Below are 22448 nucleotides of genomic sequence, written 5' to 3'. Positions count from 1 at the left end.
TGTGTCCAACTGGTCTTACCTTGCTTTTGATCAGAACTCTGAACTTACTACAACTGGAACAGATTAATAACAAGATGTTAACGCATGAAAGAAAATGGAATGCTACACAATTGCCCACTAAGAATCCTACAAATCAGTGTGTAAAATAGTTACCCTTGAATGCAATAGCTGCATACCCTGTTTTCTGAAGCTAAGAGGAAAAGAATGATAAAGGTTCTCTTGACTTCCCCATGAGAATTCAGTGACGAGAAAAGAGACCCAGGATAATCAAGGATGTAGAACAATGGACATTTTCTTTCTTGGGTGACAGTAACAACAACAAAAAATAACAACTCATTCTCACTCTCAACGCTTCAAGTAACGTAGCTTGGTCAGTGCTCCTCGGCGTCTCGACACTGAGACACAGGCAGAGTAACTGACTGTAGTTTCAAGAGCTAGATAGTCCACACAGGGCGGGTGGGAGTGGAGGTGGATGCGTCAAACAAATGCAGGACTTTTGTCCAGGAGCCCGCTGTTCGTTTCTGGTGTGAACGTAAAAGTAAATGTTGACATTTTTTGAGTCTTTTGTGTTGTTACTCACATGCGGTAGTCACAAACATAGTAAAGTTTACAGCAACCACTTTATTTGAACCTAAGTGGTTTTGTTGCCTAAACCTAACTTCCTGTGAGTTGTTGGTCAGTCAAGTTAATGTCAGCCACACTCTTTACCTAAATTGAACAAAGCGTTTTTTTTGTCCAAACATAACTTTCTGTGAAGACAGTTTATTTTGAAAAGACACTATATAAGGAATCTTGTATTATCTCAGGATTTTCTGTGAAAAACAAGAACTACTACAGAATTTGCTTTTTTTGCAATCACTGTGATTAATACGTTAGTATTTTAAAAACTACAGCTCTACGCCGTTCGGTACTCCCTGTCCATTCACATATCTGCTGCCACTTGATGGACTTGGGCTTGCGGGGAAGGGTGCTCTTCAAAGGTTGCTGAAACGGAATTGTTGAAAAAATAATGATGTATTACCATCGTTGTCAAGACAAATGTGTGGGGTCAGGTGGTATATCACAAACTGTTGATCAAGGTCATGTGTAGGGATATTTTTCTAGTAATCTGTGAATTTACAAATTCCAAGAAGCCCAAAGTTTGGCTTCACTTCAGCTCTTTATAGCTCCATCGGATAGCATCATTCCAACTAAAAGTGACTATGAATTTCAATGGGAGCCAGGACTATGGGTCCTATCCAACTGGGTTGCCCTATAACACAAGCATGGACTATGAGGACTACTACCAGGAGCCTGACGCCAGTAAAATCATCATCCCATCCATCTATGCTCTTGTCTGCTGTGTAGGTCTTACTGGCAACGCCATGGTCATCTATGTCATTCTGAAATACGCCAAAATGAAAACAGCCACAAACATTTACATCCTCAACTTAGCGATTGCTGACGAGTTGTTCATGTTAAGTGTTCCCTTTCTGGCCACATCAGCTGCCGTCCGTCATTGGCCCTTTGGGTCGCTGATGTGTAGGTTGGTCCTGAGTGTAGATGGTATCAATATGTTTACATCAATCTTCTGTCTGACTGTGCTGAGTGTGGACCGATACGTAGCAGTTGTCCACCCTATCAAGGCTGCCCGCTACCGCAGACCGACAGTCGCCAAAGTAGTCAATGTGTGTGTATGGGGACTGTCACTCATAGTCATCCTGCCCATCATCATCTTCGCAGACACTGTCCCGGCGCAGGACGGTGGTGTGGATTGTAACTTCTTGTGGCCTGAATCGGCGTGGTCAGAAGCATTTGTCGTCTATACCTTCCTGTTGGGGTTTCTGCTGCCGGTTGGAGCCATCTGCTTATGCTACTGTTTAATGGTGGCCAGGATGCGAGCAGTGGGGCTAAAAGCAGGCTGGCTTCAACGGCGGCGCTCGGAGAAGAAGATCACCCGCATGGTGCTGCTCGTAGTGGCCGTGTTCGTTCTCTGCTGGATGCCCTTCTACATTGTCCAGCTTGTCAGCGTTTTCCACCGGCCCCCAGACCCAATGGTCACTCAGCTTTTTGTCATCCTCAGCTACGTCAACAGCGGCGCCAATCCTATCCTGTACGGCTTTGTGTCAGACAATTTCCGGCGTTCATTCCAGCGCATTGTGTGTTTCCGCTGGCTGGAGTCTGGGCTGGATGCGGAACAGGTGGATTACTGTGCTGTAGCTTTGAAGAAACAAGCAACGTGTAGCCCTCTGGATTTTCCCAAGGACTGTACAGCTTCTGATATGGTGTTTCGCAATGGGACATATACCTCCCGTACAACCACAGTGTAACCAGAACCAGTCTCACAACCTAACGAGGAGTTTTCCCATTCAATTTTGAATTACATGTATGTGTTATAAAAACTCGGAGTACACAATATATGCCATATAAAAATTGACTTGACAACATGTTAACTGCTTAAGGTCAGGGGTCATAAGAATTTTGGGACACAGGTCAAGAAGTTGAGAAACCTTGAAGAACAACTAATGTATGAGCAGTAAATGTACAGTTCAGCAGCTGATCTCGCTGGCTGATACGTTGAGAGAAAAACTGACAATGAAAAAGATGTACATAACTGTCAGGATCCCACTAAGCTTCTGTTTTTGATGTTAAGCACAAGTGAATATAAGCACAAAATGGTAATGCTTATAACCATTTTGATTCTGTTACGTGACTTATTGACAGCCCTGGGTATAAGAGGCTGCGTAAGTACCCCATTAACTAATTGCAAATGTGAAATCCCTTGTTCATTCATCGTAATTGTTTAATTTTCAGATACACTAATAAACCATCCAATGGCACCCCCACAATCCTCAAATTCTACAGTTCACAGATATGTTTCAACAATTGAAATTTTGGTCAAGAAAACTATTCCCAAATAAAAGAGTCTGTGCTGCTCATTGTTTTTTTTTAACAAGATAGTTTTTATTTCAAAATTATTTCCAATTACAGATTTCTTTTAAACACTGTTATCACAGTCAATGCAACTTAAGACTGCTGATCAAAACTGCAGATGTCTCAAAATAAAAGCATTCAATATTAAAGCCAAAATGCCATTCTGATTATACATTTTCATTTACCAAATTATTTATAGGTTATAATTACATTATTTTAAAACAAACATTCTCAAGTCATATCAGTTTTCTGCCAATTTAAACACAATTTGGATACTTTCAGATTAAGAATAATTTTAAATGCATACAAAATTTGTGGCATTTTTGTGCCAATTAAAATATACAAATATTTGAATCCAAGAGCCTTTAAATTAATAAACAGTGATTTTGTTTAGAATTCATATATAATTCCCTTAAATTTAATAAATGCACCCTTTCAATTTAAACATAATTCATCATAAGCTTGCTTTGCAAAGTTATTATATGATTACCAATTATTATAAATTCAGTTGTAGTAAATCATACTTAAAACGTTTCCATTAATTTCACACAGTATCCAATAGTTGTTTAAAATTCTCACCAGGACAAAATAAATGTTTATTATCTGCAAATGAAATAATCTTTACTGTCTGTTCAGGAAACCACCGATAATCAGTTCTGTCAAAATAAACAATAATGGACTAAACATAATCTGTGAGGCAATGTGGGTGCTATTGGACATTATATAAAATCAGGAACTTAAACTAAATCACAAACTAAATATCTTATTAATTTACCTTTATCAGATTTAACAGATATTGTTTGAATTTCACCACATGGTCAAATCTCTCTATCAAACTTTGAATGTAATTGATCTAGTCTATCTTTTATGTAGTTGTAGCAGATTTGTTCAGCACAAAGTTCAACTTAAAATTGTTACAAAATATATATTCCTGGGGAAATACAACCAAGCAATTTCAAAGTATGGTAGTGTGCTAGTTTTACTTTTCAGTAACACATGTGAATGATTTAATAGTATAAAACAAAAACACATGGGCATGGGGGGATGTACTGGGTTGGCCCTGGATATCACCGAGATAAGAGAAAGGTTAGATTATTAATGTGTGTCCCTTTCTCCAGGCATTTAAAATGATGTTTGTTTCGTTCTTCGTATTTGCTGTATCTATATTTGTTAATTGTTTGTTGGTGGATCCGTTTGAATATGAGGTTTGTCTTTGCAAATTGAGCCAGAGTTGCTCTGCTTCAGTTGCACAATGTGACAAAAATGGCTGAAAAAAAATTTGTGTTTGTGTTTCTAAATTACAAAGGCTCACAAAATTAACTTTTCTCATGTGATCTTTGTCATTTTGTGTTTTGCAGTGTCTCAAAAAGCTTAACATTGTATATCTAATGAAATGTGCCTTCAAACCTAATAATTACTACAAAGTATGTGGGATCAAAAACCCTTGACTTTGAAAGAAGAAATCCTGAAACAAATCTACTCATTTAATTATCAATGTTCCTTTCCATTCAGAAGGCTAACATGACACTTATATACATATATTTACTTATTTGCATACTTGGAGGAAGTCAGGAGACGTTATGGACCCTCAAAGTCCACATGGCGATAAGGTTGGGATGGATGGATGGGTCAACAGAACGCCTTGTAGTACCTAATAATGTAATATCATTTCCTGAAAATGGAATACAATTTGCACATAACCTGTTCAAAATTGTAATAATGAAACCCAATGTCATAACCTGACAAATAATCTAAACAAATGTCCTGACTCATATTGTAAAAAAACATTTTAACCAATATTGTAATACCATATTACACTATTGGAAATGTATTACATTTTCAGGTGGGGCATTTTTTCCAAAACTTCAAATGTTCTCAAGTGTTTTCTTTATTTCAAATTTGATTTGAAACCCCTTCTGAATGCAGACATTTCATAAGATCAGGCGAGAGGCAAAGGAGACACTTAATTCAATAGCAATCAATGACAACATTTCATGGGGAATGATTTGATGGTTTTGCCTTCATGGTTTGCTTGTGCAACATTAGCCATCTTCTGCAGCTATTTGAGTCCTAAAAGAACAACCCAAGACCAGGAAAATAGTTACAAACCAGGTATGCAAGACCAAGATCGCAGAGCAAAATGTTTGACAGATTAGACACAGATGTACCAAGACAAACTGGCACAGACAAAGTGGAGCACACAGACAAAATACTCTGGGAGGAGGAGGGGTAATTGGGAACAGGTGAAGGAAGTCAAATTAGCGGGAAACAGACAAGGGCAGGAAGTGAAGTTATCTGAAATGAAAGGGAGAGGTGAGAAACCCTAAAATGACATAAATGTGAAAACAAGGAAAACATAACAAAGTTCCATCCATCCATCCATTTTCCACCGCTTATCCGGGGTCGGGTCGCGGTGGCAGTAGGTCAAGCAGGCCGACCCAGACCTCCCTCTCACCGGCAACATGTTCCAGCTCATTCTGGGGGATCCCGAGGCGTTCCCAGGCCAGCTGGGAGATGTAATCTCTCCAGCGTGTTCTGGGTCTTCCCCGGGGTCTCTTCCCAGTTGGACGTGCCTGGAAAACCTCCAGTGGGAGGCGTCCAGGAGGCATCCTAATTAGATGCCCGAACCACCTCAGCTGACTCCTTTCGACGCGAAGGAGTAGCGGCTCGACTCCAAGCTCCCTCCTGATGACCGAGCTCCTTACCCTATCTCTAAGGCTGAGCCCGGCCACCCTACGGAGGAAGCTCATTTCGGCCGCTTGTAGCCGCGACCTTGTCCTTTCGGTCACGACCCAGAGTTCGTGACCATAGGTGAGGGTAGGAACGTAGACCGAGTGGTAAATTGAGAGCTTTGCCTTCCGGCTCAGCTCCCTCTTCACCAAGACGGTCCGGTGCAGCGCCTGCTTCAACTCATTCAATCAAAGTTTTATTTCAGCAATTCTATGACATTCACTCCCAGGATTGACACATCACTCACCTTACATGGCAGCTGGGTTCTGGCAATGTCATTGCGGGATTACATATCACACGTAAATCCATCTTGTCAAACTTCAAGTAACGCTTTTGTGTCCATCAAGCCAGTGGTCCAATCAGCTCCCTGTGAGGAGCTACTGGCAACAACGGGCGGGGCCGTGTGAGACGATGTGGAGAAGCGACTGGCAGCTCCTACAGAGGTTTGCGTAGATGCTGCAATAGCATCAGTTCTGCTTTTGCAGCATTGAATGACGTATAAAGAATGCCACTGAAGGCTTTTCTTTATAAAAAAATGTTTTCGCTCTTCTCCCGACTTTGAGTTTGATTGACAGATAGTTCATCCAATCACCTGCCATGTACAGTATGTTTTGAAAACAGTTTTGAATAATGGCTTCTCAGATGGTTCTCTGTAACAAATACAACAAGTTTTATTTTTCTGTAGGTCTGCACATATTTTTCAAGCATCTTAGAGTAAAAAAAAATCAGAGAGTGACAGGTTTGGTTCCACTTCAGACTGGTTAAAGCATTTGATCAGAAAGTTGATCAAATGCTTTAACCAGTAATTTTGAAATTCACTGGTTCCTCTACTGATATTAGGGTAAGCTCCAGAGGAGACCTAACCTTTCAAAAGATGCGGTTGAGTCAGAGACACACACAGGAGAAATGTTCATTGAGGACTATCCGCTTATTAAAAGATGTTTGTGGAAAAAACATTGAGTGACCTTGTGCGGACTGCTCACAGTGACAGAGAAGATGTAGTTTTGAAACGGATATGATTCGTGTCTGTCACAGCAAATAGTTTCAGCAGTAATAAATCAAACCTTGACAGTTCATACAGCATCTCAGACAAGTAACACGCACCTGAATCAAAGAGGTTTTCATTATTTATACATGTATTGTCATGGATTATTGTCACAGGAAGCTCATTCAGGGGCTTTCAGGCAGCGAGCGGTTGCTGCAGCAATCTCCATTGTATTGTAACGGTAAAATATGTTTTAACATGTTCTCTGCATAGACTCTGTAAGAGGAAAGTGCCCGCTGTGACATAAAACATTCCATATAGGGCAATAGCATAAGACGAGAAACATGCAAGCCATATAGGGCAGCGACAGAGAATGAGGCGCCTTCCTGTAATGAAGAGGTCATGTACCAGACACTGATGCACACGTATGACTTGCCCCCACATGTCCCCCCCTTCTTCTCACTGTCTCCTTTGTTTGTAAAGGTATAAATAAGAATGTACGGAGATGATTCTTGGGGGCACTCTCACAGGTTACTGCAATACGTATCTGTGAAACTGCTCTCCTTGCTTGCAACGCAATAAATTGACTTTACACACTTTGATCATTCATCAAGAATCTGTTCATTTGATATTGACTAAAAAACCTTTATACTCTTCTCCCGACTAGTCATAGAAATATTCCACAACAGTATTCAATGTGAGTGGCATGGAGAGGGAGGGCTGCCTCCGCTCTCATGACCCTGTACGGCTATTTGCCAATGCATTCGGAGTTTAGGACGGTTTATCAACTTGCCGCCGCGGCTCGCTCTGTGACCGTGACAAGAGAAACCTCCACCAGAGAACAATACGGGAGCTGAATTTGCCTGAATGGATCACCTCCTCACCAGCAGAGAACATACACACATCTGTCACAGTCTTGGTTTAGTTTGTTTCCTTGTCTTATTTTGAATTTCCCTGCCTCTTGTGTCCCATGTTAACTTCACTTCCTGCCTTTGTATGTTTTCCCAACTTTGTGATTACTCTGTTCGGCTCTGCAATGATCTGCTCTTCCAGGTATGTTCCTTGCTGTGTTCACTGCTACCCTGTTTGTATCTCTCTTTCCTAAATTACCCGATCCTGTTTTGTGTTTTGCCTGTTCTGGCTTTTCTTGGATTTGTTTTTACACATTTTTTGACTCTCCTGCTCTGCAAGTTTTGTTTTGAATATTTTCTTGATAAATAAAATCCCCGTTAATCATCCCTCTCTTCCCCACGTCACTCTGCGTTTGGGTCCATCCCCTACTACCTTTTTGCCTCCGCCTGACAGTACGAACCAATCACAATATGGACCCAGAAGATGGATCATTTAAAGAGGCGCTGTACAATTTGAGTTATACCCTCCTTTGTTTTTATGGAGAGTGGAGGAGAGCTTCTAGTAGGGAGATTGAAGAGGCGGCGCTGAGGTTGGCACCTTGGGAGGCATCATTAATGCCATGGCTGGTGAGTTCTTTACCTGACTGGGCTAAATCATTTCTTAACCCCCTGATTCCCAGCATGCCTCTCAGCCAGCTAGCCACCAGCTTCCTAGCTCTCAGCCAGCTAGCCTCCAGCTTCCAATCTGCAACACAGTCGACTAGCCTGCTACCAGTTAGCCACCAGTCTGCTGGTCTCCAGCCTGCTTCTCTGTCTGCCAGCCCCTAGCCCGTTCCTGGGAACCCGCCTGGTTTTTGGAGGGCCTCGTAGTCTCCAGTTTTCTAGCCATGAGTCGGTAAGCCTCCGGGCCAAATCAAGAAGGAGGCATGGGAAAAGGAGAGGTCAGTTCCCCAAGCTGCCCAACGACCCAAAGTCTCTGCTGCTCAGTTGCATAGCTGAGGTGTCGCCAGTTCCTGGGCCGGTCGCAGTGCTCTCCTGTTCTCGCTGGGCCGCAGCGTTCCCTGGTTCCCGTTTCATGTTAATGGCCCATGTGTCACACTGCAGTCGTAACCTCTAATGTATTGTAAAAGTAACAAACTGCAGCTTTCGAGACTTAGAAATGAAGCACATATTTTGAGCGGGGAGCTATGTTTCTAAAGAGACAGATCGGACATTATTCAGTGATGTGTCTCGGTTTTACACCTTTTATGTTTCATGGCACTTCATTTTCTGAATGTCTTGCCAAAAGGGTGCCATGGCAATGTTTTTTAATAACACACAGAGACATGGTACCATTAACATCAAATAAAGTAATATAGCAGAATAGCTCTGCCTTTTGAACAGAACCTGTACTCCATATTTCCTTTAATGGTTCCTTTAATACTGTTATAGTATGCTATAATATATTGTATGACGTCTGTCTGCGGAGAGGTGTGTCATTGGGGACCTGCTGTGGCAGAAGCTGATTGATTGAAAATATAATACAACTGCAGTGGAGAAAAAACTGTCAACTGAGGAGTGGCACAGACTACATGTTCCAAACTCTCTCTCTCTCTGATGACGGAGATCAGCAGGGCAGGAACGCTCAAGCAGATTGCCTGGGGGTTTATGCAGACGGGTGGAGACACTCTGGAGGGTTACCAGATGATCAGGGGGCCAGCGAACCGCTCTGGAGGGTGGAGAAGGCAGACTGGTGAAGATCTGGGCAAGGAGCTGGCCAGCAAAGGAAGCCAATGGCCTCTGGAGTCATGGGCATCATGCCTTCTTCTGATGACTGATGGCTGACGGACATCAGGCAGCTCGTCAACGGGTCCGTTGGAGGCCCATAAGTTTCAGGCCATACATAATCAGGGCAAGCAGGTGGTGGGCCTACAAATCTGAGGCTAGGAAGATGGAATGCTGCCTGGATGGTAGCAGGCTGAGGCACAGTACGGAGGGCTAGCAGGATGGGGTTCAGGCTGGAATGCGTTATCTGAAAATCCAGCCAGCCAGGTCTTGGGGGACACTTGCTGGAGGGCTAGTGATGGAGCTGTGTCCTTCTGCTCAAGACTGGAGGCGTTTTGTCAGGGGTTGTAAAGGCACTGAATGGCATGAGTCACCTCATTTGGTTCAACTTCAAAAAAAAAAAATACACTGGGTCTATTTTTGGCCAGACATACGCTTACTGGCATGGTTACAGAAGGAACTGAGAGTTCAAAGGTTAGATGAATAATGGAGGGAAAATGGTGCAAGTAGGCAGACAGGTACTGATTCAAGGTACATGTTTTGATATTTAAGGATTATGATAACACTAACTCTGACGACGAAGAAGTGACAACAACTGTTGATGACTTTGATTTAGCAGAGGAGGTTGCTCCTCTTCTGTTTTTGAGAGGCAAGACAGAGATCAACATTAAAAAAAGATTAATTGGTTGAAATAAACCATTACTAACAATATAATTTATAAAATAGATAAATATAAAGAACGTGGTGATGGGAGGAGGGCGAGACTTAAAATGTCATGCTAATCTGTGATTGGCCAAAACACGTAAAATTACGCTCTTATTGTAAAATAACAATGGAGCATCATTTTACATGTTTTGGCCAATCAGAGGCTATCACGCTCAGCTGTTCAGGTTGCATGATTCATTATCATGCAGAACCTGCAGTGAATTTTCTAAAGAAATTTTGAGAGTAATTGTTTTCCTGCTTATTTTTATGTTGGACATGAATTGAAAGTGACCAATCATATAATTCAGAGGCGGAAATGTGAACATGAATATGGCAAAGATAACTCAGGAGATAATGAGCTTGACTGGTGTTTGGTAAGTGTAAGTGTAGTTAGTGTAGCCTATGTGTGAAATTAGATTGTTTTGCTGTTTATTTTGTTGATACGATGTTCTGTAAGCTTTACAAGCAATTTTACTGTAAACTGTGGAGAATTTCAGTATTAAATGCATTATTAGTAGGATTTAATAACACCCCTAGTGGTGAGTAGAAGTGTCACAATAATAAATATGTCAGTCACAATATGTTTCCATATGGAATGTATTATAGGTTTACAATATTCTTACTTATAGAGGATATTATATGTTACAGTATATTAACTCATTGAATGTATTAAATCATAGAAGTATAGTCACTGTAGGTATTAAAACACTAAGAATAGTCTTGAGGGTCAGATAGGGATTCTGAGTGAGGTGTCAGACATGCAGCAGCAAATGGAGGCGACCTCATCGATGGAGGATGGGGCCAGTGGGACGGTCAAATGCCAAGCTGACCAGCAGGACAGAGAGGAGGAGTTCAAGATGTTTTGCGAGGAGCCAAGATGTTTTGCTAAGGGATCGATAATGGGAGGGGACAGAATTCAAATGAAGCCAATCACTAATCGCCACGGAGGGTCATTCACACGTTTTATGACAGTATCGGACACTTTCCGACTCTCAGGGGATACAAAAGACAATGTTTTAGGGAGTTTACCTCAGATCACTGCAGCTCTCATTTTCAGCTAACTGGCCGCGCCGGACTGTGAGGAGATGCGTGTATGTGGTCTCTGCTCTCGAGAACATTACTATTGATAGTTAATTCAGTTTGTAAGTGAACTTTGTGTAGTACATTAAATATTGTTTTAATTTTGGACCGGGTCCAGCTCATTCTTCTGATGCGCGTGCGCAGTAAGAAGCTCGCAGCAGAAGAGTACCTGCGGCCTGCAAGCTCCTTCATCCTTTGTTCTAACCCTAACAACACTCAAACTATGTTACATTGTAGCAGGTATCTAATGACCCGTGGAATTGGGGCTTTAACATAAAAGGTATTTTCAATTAAATGAATCGTCAGCCAGAGAGGCACAGTTGGAAATGAGTCATGACCCCATTGAAATAACCTTTTCTTTCCTTTAAAAATGTAATGTTCTAATGGCCTATTAAAGTAACACAGACAAAAATGCACACCTGAACTCTTGACCTGTGGAAGTACAAATCCCTTTAAAGCTTGAAGCATATTCTACATAAACACAAATGACAACACACGTTAAGATGGGCAGAGAAACACATGACACGTGTCAACTCAATTCCATGTAACCTGAAGGGATTGTTGCCATCCCCAGACAAGAAAGTTCATTTTGGATGATTCGACATGCTGACAGCCAAGATCCATATCTTTAACACAATATCAAAAACACAAAGGCAGGATTGATTTTCAAGAATATGTCCTTTCTCGCCCTAACAGCCACCTTTCCAGAGCTATAGTCCCCTTGAGAGGTTAGAGTGGTTTCTCAACAAAAGGGTGTGAAGAAGTGTAAATGTGATTAATCCATAGCCCAAGAAAACACAATGGGTAATAGGGAAATGTATGATGCCGCTGTCTTATCAACGGGAGGTCACGCTGCAATGACAGCCATCTGGGATACATAGAAGATGGAGCCAAAGTCATTAAACCCTGCACCTTTGTGCTTCTCAGAAAGGTTTTTCATTTCATCCGTACTTTCCTTCAACAGGGGAAGGAATGATGTTCTTGGTAGGAACACACTGTCACTGTACCCATGCTGCTGTCGTCTGCAATAACGTGTGCACTGTTCTTTTATTGAAAATAATGTCCACTAGAAATCCACCCATTTTCTGTTCCTACCCAGCCTTCTAAGTATTACAAGGAACTGGATCCCAGCATGTATTGGGTGATGGCAAGGTACAACCAGGACAGGTCAGCAGTTTATCACAGGGCCAAACCCTAATGCCAGTAAAGAATGTTGATACTGGACAATTCTGAAAACCCTCCATTCTGAAAAATAGCATTGAGTTTGAATATCCTATACTAACATTTTCAATTTTTTCTATCACATCAACACATGGCAATTACAGTATGGCTAATGAAATATGGTTACGGTATGGTTGGGCTTAGGGAACTAAAATTAGGGTTAGGGGAAGGGTTAAGGTTTGGAAAGGACCTTGGTTATGGTTAAGTTATTATTTGCAGGTAGTGATGTGGCACAAACCCCAACATGAATGTTGGATGCGCTACGATCCCACCCTAACCTCTGCATCTCTAAGCCACGTTTATGGTTGCCAGAAAAAGACGTCATCGCGGCTTTCGCCTCGAGCGTGAAGGCTATGCAAAGAGCTTGAGAGAGTTTAAACCCCACCTACTTTCGTACTTCCACACAACTGTTCAATCCCTGTGTGCAATGCATGTTATTGTCAGATTGTCTCTTTCAGAAAGTTATAAAGCTGTGGGGATGTTCCGCTGTTTGACTATCTATCTAACAAGCACTTTGTCCAGAACGACCCACTAACTCTTACAGTCTGTACAGTGTATACTTTAGGTCTCTACAGAACCAACGTAAAACTGGAACCTCTGGGCTTTGTAGAAGTAAACCTTATTAAAACCCCCTTGACATTTGCAACAACGTTAATAACTAGAACAGGGGTCGGCAACCTTTACTATCCAAAGAGCCATTTTTACTTATTTTCCACCAAATAAAATTGGTCTGGACCCGCAACAGCTATTTGATATCACAGCTTATAAAGTTTTATATATATTTATATTATATATACAAAAACTATTGTTTGTTGTATTTATGAAATTATAGAACAAGAATATAGACAATTCTTGACATTTTATTGCTATTTTACAACAATATCAAACTCTTATGAAGAGGAGAGTTTGCTGCAGCAGTTGAGAAATCGCTCTTTTTCGCTCATCTCCAGCGTGACACTTCTCAGCATATGCTGTGTGCTTGTTCTGGAAGTGTCTTTCAACATTACATTTTTTGTTGTTTGCAAATTTCTCGCCACATATCAAGCATACAGGTAAGCCAGCATCGTTGGCAGTGAAAGCAAATCAATACGTCCACGCAGAATTAAACTCTATTTTCCTCCATGACTTTTTCTGCAATGCAAGGAGGAAGCAGCTGTTAATGGAGTGATTAGTGAGCGGCGTGTCCAGCAGTGTTATCAGACCTACGGAGCGGCCGTCTGAAGTCACGTTAGCGGCTTTGATGAGGACGGACACAAAACGGAGGACTTTTCTTTTGTTATTAATACTTATTTTGTTCTGCACAACTATTGTGAAGTCCACACACATAAACTATAAAGGAACAAAACATTGATTGCTCTCCAGTAGGACAGAGACTTCAGACACCAGCAGAGCTACGAGTGAGAACAGACAACAACGAAACCGAGGAAACGAGTGATGGACCCATAATCTAGCAAACCTTTGTGTGTAAGTGTTAATATTAAAGTAAATTTGATGTGTGAGAGAGAGAGATAGAGACCCGCAGCGCTGTAGTCTGAGAAATCTGTCTGAAAAATAAAACTTCTAAAACTTTCCACGAAATGTGTCTGTTTGAGTTTGAGGAAGATTTTAGAGATCTTAAGTATCAAACACCACCTTTCATTATTAAAGACTACTTTATTACTCTGTCGTATTTTTTGAACTAAGCAACCAATCTACTTCCTGTTTACACCGGCACCATCAAGCCGTGTGGGTGGAGATCGTTTTTGTTTTAAAACTGTTATAAAACGAAAACGTGTTAGTGTGGATGTAGCCTCAGGGAGCCGCAACAGAGGGGCTGAAGAGCCGCATGCGACTCCGGAGCCACGGGTTGCCGACCCCTGAACTAGAAATAAAGCTTTGGACCTTAGGCTCTCCAACAGTATTTTGTGTGGATCACTTCATATATCTAGATAAGGACGGTTGTTTTATTTAAAAACAATTTAATATAACATGATGTCCCATAAGCCAGTGGAACAGAGGCTATCACGGTTGTGACGTCATGAGTTCGGCCCTCTCTAACCTACCTGGCAACCCACCCTGCTTGCATGGAAAGATTTTAGTACCTCGCTAACCATACTAACAGATAAATCAATTGGAAATGACCTGTTAAGACATCTAAGTGTGTGGAACTAAAGGTCATCTAATATTTTCTGCAGGACTTATATCTGTTCAAAAAGTCCAGGCCATCATTTTTGAGAACAGAATTCAACATCCTCTACCATAACTGAACCAAAGGAAATACTCAGCCATTGAACGTTTTAGTCCTGCATGCATGTCAACAGATGTCATGACGAGCAATACGTTTTTCTTTTTGATTTAGATTCTTTTTTTTTTTGCAGAATGCAGTCGTTCGTCATTAATCAGAGATGATACTTTAGTTCAGCAGATATGTGGCATACTCTTTAAAGCTGCAGCACAACCGACAGGAACATGCCTCATGTCGCCATGGGGAAAAATGTCCTGTCAAGCTAAGTGACAAAGGAACACGAACAGAACAGGAAGTTCCTTTGGCACATAAATGATGTAGTATGGAGAACACATTGCCTTTGTTGAGAGCAGCACGGCAAAGCCGTGATTCAAATCCACAGCCACAGCAGAGCCATGGAAAGTGAACGGCCTAGAATTACCCGGTGATGGCTGATGGCATACATAACTGAGTGCAAACATGATCTGCATCAACCTTTACGTAGCTGTAATTAATGTGCACTTGTCCCATAAGCGGGTTATTGAAAAGGCATATTGAAATTCTAGTTGAGATCAAGACAGGACTGGGAACAAAACGTGGACCTGGCAATTTTCATTACATGGACTGATCCAATTGAAGGGATGGGGGGTGGTGATGATGGTCGGTACTCTATTGACAATTTCTGGACATACATCGCATTGAATGAGTTTGTCTTTTTTTTTTAAATCAACTTTCTTTATTGAATATAACTCGTTAGTGCGGGCCTCCCTTTGTGCGTAACAAGCAGGAGAGCGAACAGTACTGCAGTGAAAATGTTGTTTTTGAAAGACTAAACACCATCAAATATGGATAAAAGCTGAATATATTGTTTGGAAATGATTACATTTATATTGTTTAAATAAATATTGACTTTTGGACTTCACAACGCTTTAGAGTTAGGGATATGTTTGGATCACACACGTTGGGAACAGCTGCTGTGTGCAATACACAGATAAGTTCGGGTCAGGTTTCCTCAGGCTTCCTTCAAATTTGGTAATAAATTGGAGCCGGATGGGGCTGGAGATAAGGTAACTTTACAATGTTTCTTGAAAAGTTGTTCTGCACTCCATACAAAATCTTTCCTCTTGCACTCCCTCCTCTCACAAGCTCTGGTACAGTCATTTACATATTAATATAAATCTGGATTAATGCATGACATAAAAATGCTTGTGGCAGTTATTAATTATTGATAAACTGTTTAAAGTCAGTATCTGGACATAATAGTTTCAGAATGGTGTTTTAAATTCACTTGGCTTAAGAGGCCGCAATGTGGGAAAACAACAATACGCCCAAAGCCTTTGGGAATGAAAGCTGATGGAACACATTTGATACCAAGTGGCGCTAATCAATTGGCGCAATCTGATTGGCCATTGTTGTCGGCATTTGCTTGTAGTCACTATAAATTAGTATTTCTTTTAAAGAAAATAGTGACTGCGGTCACCCTCAACAATGTGGATTATCTGTGGATTATGTTCCACAGCACAAATCTGAAAATCTACCTTTTGAATTAAACACCTCGGTGCCCACCCGCCGTGGGATATTATTATGAATATAAAAATATATATATAAAAATAATCTGATTTCACGGGGAGTGGTTCTCCAGGAAAAAATGGCAAACTGCGAGGCTGTCAGAGAAGACACTTTCTGCTTCCATGTGTGTTATTCAGAGGGGATAGTACCTGGTCGAGAATAGGTTTTCATGATCTCAAGAATCTTTCTGAGAGAAATACTAAGAACGTGAAAGCAGCAGCACAACAAGATAAAAATAGACGGGATGTTAAGCAGTCACACAGCAAGTGGAGGAATGGTATTAAGACCTGTGGTAAACTCTATGGGAAATATAACATAGCACATTATATAAGAAGTTATTGGTAGTCTGAATTTTCACTGATCTGGAAACAACAGGTGAAGTCATTTGCAGCCCCGACACAACGACCTAGCGATGTCGATGCCTGTAACCATAGTAACTCACTCCTGCCTGCTGCTGGAGGAGGAGGGAGGGACGCTGTGCTGCTGCTGGAGGAGATGCTGACTGAGTTTACTCTGAGCAGCAAGGTGCTCACTATATGTGCCTGTGTCTGTCACGAATTTCCTTCATATTAGTTTGTTTTCATCCTGTCTGCTTATTTTACTAACTCTCCTGTCATTTCAGATCCTACCATTCACACCCGATCATCTCTCATTCCCCTCACCTGGTTCTCCACACCCATCTCACCTGCAGCCCATTCCCTCATTAGCCCTCACTATTTAGGTCCCCTCACTTGAACTTGTTCCCTGCCAGATTGTCTTGTGTGTCTCTGCCAAGCTCTCCAGTGTTATATATACTGTATATATCGTACTATTCTGATCTGCCTGTTCCGACCCGGTCTGCCTGTTTTCTCGACCTTGGATCTTTGCCTGCCCCTTGTTGGATTTGTTTGCCTTTTGGACTGACCTCCCGGTGTTGACCCTGCCTTTACCAAGTAAAGAAATCTATACCTGAATCTTGTCTCCGAGTTGTGCTTTTGGGTTCTAGTATCTGTAATCCTTACAGTGTCACATGATGCCACAATTACAACATGATATTGGATACACACTAATGTTGCAAGATAGTTGATTAGCCTCCAAAAGAAGCATTTGGATAAAGTACATGTAGCCTATGCATCCCATAACAACAATATGTACAAATAAATCACAACCCCCCAAAAAATATATAACAGTAATAGTATTGTAAGTCCCATTGTCACCACAGCATGTTCAGGAAATTAACTTCAAAGCTTGACATTTACCTGAATGTTTGTATTTTGTTTGCCTGTAGCTTGGAGCCTTCTTGGTTTTGTTACAAGGTCTCTAGTCACAGAAGCACATATCAGGGCCCTGTGCCACAAAGCTGTTATCCAGCTAACGTGATGGATTTTCTCATACTCTCACTCCTCAAACCTACTCATGTATTCACGACTATTGCTTTTCATGAAAGGTGGCAGATGGTTGTTATAATGATGCCTTTTGTCATGAAATGTTGCCCTAAGTTTTTTATGTAGAGTGCTTTTTGGTTGCAGTGAGTAGAAATGTATACGTGTAACAAAAGCCACCAAGATTACCAGCAAACAGCATAATCTAGCTTTGCGATTTAGATCAGGTGATTCTTCATGGTAGTAGAAATGATTGGAATATGAATGTAGATCATTGGAGAATGCATAGGGGCACATTGACTATAGTTGTCCTCTCCACTTGACTCATTGTGATAACATAAAATAAATTAATTTACCAGAAACTTCAATTGCAGGCAAGCATAAAGAGATCCTCAAGTTTAAATGAACAATGATTATTCTGTACTTTCAGCTCTTTAATATGTGATATGTGATATGTGATAAGCCCTTCCTCTGGAAAGAATTTAAAAATGTACCCATAACTTCCTCATGCTAGTACAGCCAGATACAAGTATGAAAACATTTGTTAAAGATACTAGAATACAGGAAATTACATCTATTCTGTTCAAAATTGTCACATCCATATGTTCATTGCTTTCTACTTCCACTGTTCTCTGCTCTCTCTGCATGCAAGCAACTGTTTTCTGCTCCTTACATATATAAAAATAGACGTTGGTCTCCAAAGGAAACTTAGTTCGTTTTAAGCAACAAACCTACTTTAGGTTTAGGAAAAGATCGTTTTGGGTTGAAATAACCACAGAAGTGCTGTTACTGAATTAAGCAAGTTATGTGACAAAAACATCGTTGAACAACGTTGACTTCTCAGCGGTCTCCTGGTTAAAGGATCGCAGTTTGTTGGAGTCATCAACCTGCCCTCCCTCTGGCCCCCCCGGTGTGTTCTTTAGCTGTCTTTATACTTCCCCATTCAAGATTACATACAAAATCATATCGTGGGATATATATATATACGAATTGCGGCGCATTATTTTCCGTAGGTATTGCTACGAATGCCAGATGAGACCATGTGAGAGTGATATTAATCGCTTACTCTCAGAATGAAAGCTAATACTACGGTGCTTTTGAAAACTTTTGGAGAAAACCCGAGTGGATCTACAGATCAACGAACACGTTCGCAGGGAAACGGAGCTCCACAACCACTGTCCGCCCACAGCCGGTCGCGCCATCTTGACACACACAGAGCATGAAGCGGTACCAGCTAAGGTTGAGAGAAGTCGTTTTTTACATTTGAAGCCTCGATTTGTCTCTTCCGATCTCTTCAAGATCTTTAAAGAGACAAATGTAGTGATGGGCTGGGATTATGTAATCCCATGAATAAACAATGACACCCAGAGAAATAATGCAGCTATTATCCCACCCCAGCAAACACTAATGTCATAGAAAACGATATTGTTGAAGCCGTCAACATGGTGTAAATTGATACTGAGGTCTGGTCTACCACAGCGGATAACCATGCTAACCACTAGAGGCTAATCTCCTGAGATACAAACCGTGCAGTCAGCAGAAAGCTCCTTGTAAAACATGACAGAATCCTTTCCCAACGTGTTGTTATCACTAGAGTCACAGTTTTAATGGGGTGTTTAACTATTAACACACAGCATAAACAATGCATTCCTTCAATGCTGAAGAAACCCAAACAGAACGAGAAAATGCATTTCCTGCTGAAAATGCGTTGGAATGCTGAAAGCTGAAATTAATTGTCAAAAAATTGCTGAAAATTAAGAAATGTGAGACTACCCGTCTGAAAAATGTTGAAGCCTGAAAGCATTTAAACTGCACTGCTGAAAACCCTTCTAGTTGAAATGTCTCACTATGGTGTCTGTAGCTGAAAGTATGAGAAGAAGGCTTTGAAATTTGAAGAAGTTTAACAGGATTTGAAGATTTTCTCCATAAAGATCCCATTCAACAGAAAATTGCAAAAAGCTTAATTGTTAGTTGTTGTTAGTTGTTAGTTGTTAGTTGTTAGTTAACAACTAACAGCATTCCAACAACTAAAGCCTCTAGCGATGGTAGAAGGTTTGAAATTGTTCACCTCCGAAGGAACAAAATGCTTTTCCCCCTCTCGCCTGAAGGATTACTTCACTTTAACTTTGCAAGACTAATTTATGCTATACGTGTTAAAACTCCCAATGAGCGCTCTGCTTTCTGTTTGTTCTTCAATCCCAAGGTTTGGCGGGCTCAATCCCCGGCTCCTACTGTCGAAGTGTCCTTATTAGATTGTATGTGAGGATTTCTAATGCCTCTATACGTCCTACCCCTCATGTGTGGTGGTGTCACAGACTCACAGAGGTAAAAGCACACAATGTCCCAGTTACAATAAACCTGCTGAATAACAATGAATCTTCACTGTAGGTCTCTATTATTTCTCCTCTCGCACTTCTGTCTCATAATAGAACAAATGTATTCCTTTCTGAAGCAGTCAGTTGACTGTGAAAGTCACTGTGGTTGATTAACATCAACAATAAGCAAAAATGCAGAAAATGGGTCTCAGGAAGCCGCAGTGATGCTTCAGCTCAGTTGGCAGTCAGTGAATGATAAGAAGAGCCCTCCTGCGTCTGGAAAATCTGCCTTTTGTTTTTCTGCTTTATAGCCAATGGGCTGCAGCTCATCACAGATGATGCGCTTGTTTTGTGAAAAGAAATGCCAGCTAGGTTGACATGGATTCATTGAAACATTGGATTCTCTGGCAGAGACAGTAAATCTGTTTTTCTCATTGTGATTGCTGTCGGGTGTGAACAAAGATGAGACGAAAGAAGCTGACACAATCCTAACAACACAATCCAAACGTCTCTGCTAAACAGTCTACTGATACTTTAACATTATCATACATATTCCTGTTTTTGATATTTGTGTTGGATAAAGCAAACAATGGATTGTAATATTTCAAACATTTTAGTAGATTATCTGTAGGGATTAAGGGTTTTAGACAAAATACCATGAAAATCCTCTCTAAATGTACCAAATATCCTCAAAGCAATACATACATTTTCACTAAAACAGAAAATTGCCTTTTTATGTATACATTTAAGTATTTTTTTTTTTTTTGCCCCTCGTAATGCATGCATGTTTGAACTCTAGTAAGTACTTGTTGCTCTCAGGCGTTTTATAACCTGCATTCTCTCTAATGTCCACCAGGGGGCGACTCCTCTGGTTGTATAGAAGTCTATGAGAAAATGACTCTACTTCTCTCTTGATTTATTACCTCAGTAAACATTGTAAACATGAGTTTATGGTCTCAATCTCTAGTTTCAAGTCTTCTTCAATACAGCATGATGTTCATTTAGTAAATTATGATCCATATAGAGTCACATAGACCAGTGGTCCCCAACCACCGGGCCGCGGACCGGTACCGGTCCGTGGGTCATTTGGTACCGGCCGCACATAAAGAATAAATCACTTTTTTATTTTTTTCATTTGATTGATTATCAGAGTCTGAAAGATGTTTTATTTTGAAAAATGACCGGATTCTCTCCCAATGACATGCTCCTGTGCGTCAAGACGCTTGTCTTGGTCACGTGATACGTTACCTCAAAAATTAAGCCCACAAGCTAGCAAAAATTAGTAAAAAACAGCTTCTTTGCAAAAGGGAAAAGGCCCACTGAGGAGACAGAAGAAGAGCCTACAACTTCCAGAAAAAAGAAAGCTTCATTTAACAGACAATATCAGGAGTCCTACTTAAAATACGGGTTTATCCCGACAGGTAATTATCACGCGACAAGCCCGCTCTGCATAATATGTGGCGACAGCTAGCAAATGAGGCAATGACGCCTTCAAAACTGCTTTGGCACATGGAGACCAAGCACCTTGCATTAAAAGACGAGCCTTTGGAGTTTTTTGAAAGAAAAAAATGTGAACACCAAGGACAGAGGCAATTACTGAGGGCCACAACATCAACAAATGCGAGTGCACTGAGAGCATCATACTTAGTGGCTAACCGTATTGCTAAGGGTAAGAAACCATTTACTATTGGTGAAGAATTGATCCTGCCCGCCGCTATGGACATTTGCCGTGAACTCTTAGAATAGGATGCAGTTAAAAAGATAGCGCAGGTGCCTCTTTCGGCTAGCACCGTCACTAGGCGTGTTGAGGAAATAGCAGAGGACATTGAGACGTAATTGTTGGAGAGGATAAAGAAGTCACCGTGGTACGCAATCCAGCTTGACGAGTCTACTGATATTGAAAACAAGGCAATACTACTTGATTATGTACGATATCTTCATCAGAAGGATGTGCATGAGGATATGTTGTGTGCACTATTGTTGCCAACCAACACCACAGCCGCAGAACTATTCAAGTCTCTGAATGATTACATATCAGGAAAACTGAATTGGTCCTTTTGTGTCGGCGTATGAACGGACGGAGCTGCTGCCATGACTAGACGGCTTTCTGGTTTAACTGCTCGGATTAAGGAGGTTGCACCTGAATGTGAGTCTACGCACTGTGTCATTCACAGGGAAATGCTGGCAAGCCGAAAAATGTCACCTGAACTGAACAGCGTATTGAATGATGTGGTTAAAGTTATTAACCACGTCAAAGTACATGCCCTCAACTCCCGTCTGTTCGAGCAGCTTTGTGAGGAGATGGACGCAAAGCACAAACGCCTTCTCTTACACACAGAAATACGATGGCTAACTAGAGGGAGATCGCTGGCCAGAGTGTTTGAGTTACGAGAGCCCCTGCAGAGATTTCTTTCAGAGAAAAAGTCACCACTAGCAGCACATTTCAGTGACGAGGAATGGCTCGCAAAACTCACTTACTTGTGCGACATATTCAACCTGCTCAATGAACTCAATCTGTCACTTCAGGGGAAAACGACAACTGTCTTCAAATTGGCAAATAAAGTAGCTGCATTCAAAGCCAAACTGGAATTGTGGGGTCGGCCAGTGGACAGAGGGATATTTTACATGTTTTAAACATTAGCAGGGATTTTGGAAGAGACTGAGCCTGGGCCTTCATTCTCCCAGCTGGTGCACGATCACCTGTCTTTGCTTTTAAAAGAGTTCGATCGTTACTTCCCAACCACAAGAGAC

The 22448-nt window shown here is 41.2% G+C and overlaps 1 protein-coding gene across 1 annotated transcript; it reads left to right on the top strand.

Moving 5' to 3' along the window:
• Positions 1–1202: 1202 nt before the first annotated feature.
• On the top strand, positions 1203–2309 carry sstr1b (somatostatin receptor 1b). Its single transcript, XM_076086865.1, has one exon. It carries the CDS (start codon positions 1203–1205, stop codon positions 2307–2309), a length of 1107 nt encoding a protein of 368 aa, XP_075942980.1.
• Positions 2310–22448: the final 20139 nt, after the last annotated feature.

The sequence above is a fragment of the Anarhichas minor genome, unplaced genomic scaffold (genome assembly GCF_050575085.1).
Source record: "Anarhichas minor isolate MPS153535 unplaced genomic scaffold, ASM5057508v1 ptg000009l, whole genome shotgun sequence".
Lineage (NCBI taxonomy): Eukaryota > Metazoa > Chordata > Actinopteri > Perciformes > Anarhichadidae > Anarhichas > Anarhichas minor.
The sequence above is the reverse complement of the archived record's forward strand: the minus strand, read 5'-3'. Positions and strand labels throughout refer to the sequence as shown.

Excerpts from the sequence above, each read along its gene's own strand:
- sstr1b (XM_076086865.1), top strand. The coding sequence starts at position 1,203 with ATGAATTTCAATGGGAGCCAGGACTATGGGTCCTATCCAACTGGGTTG.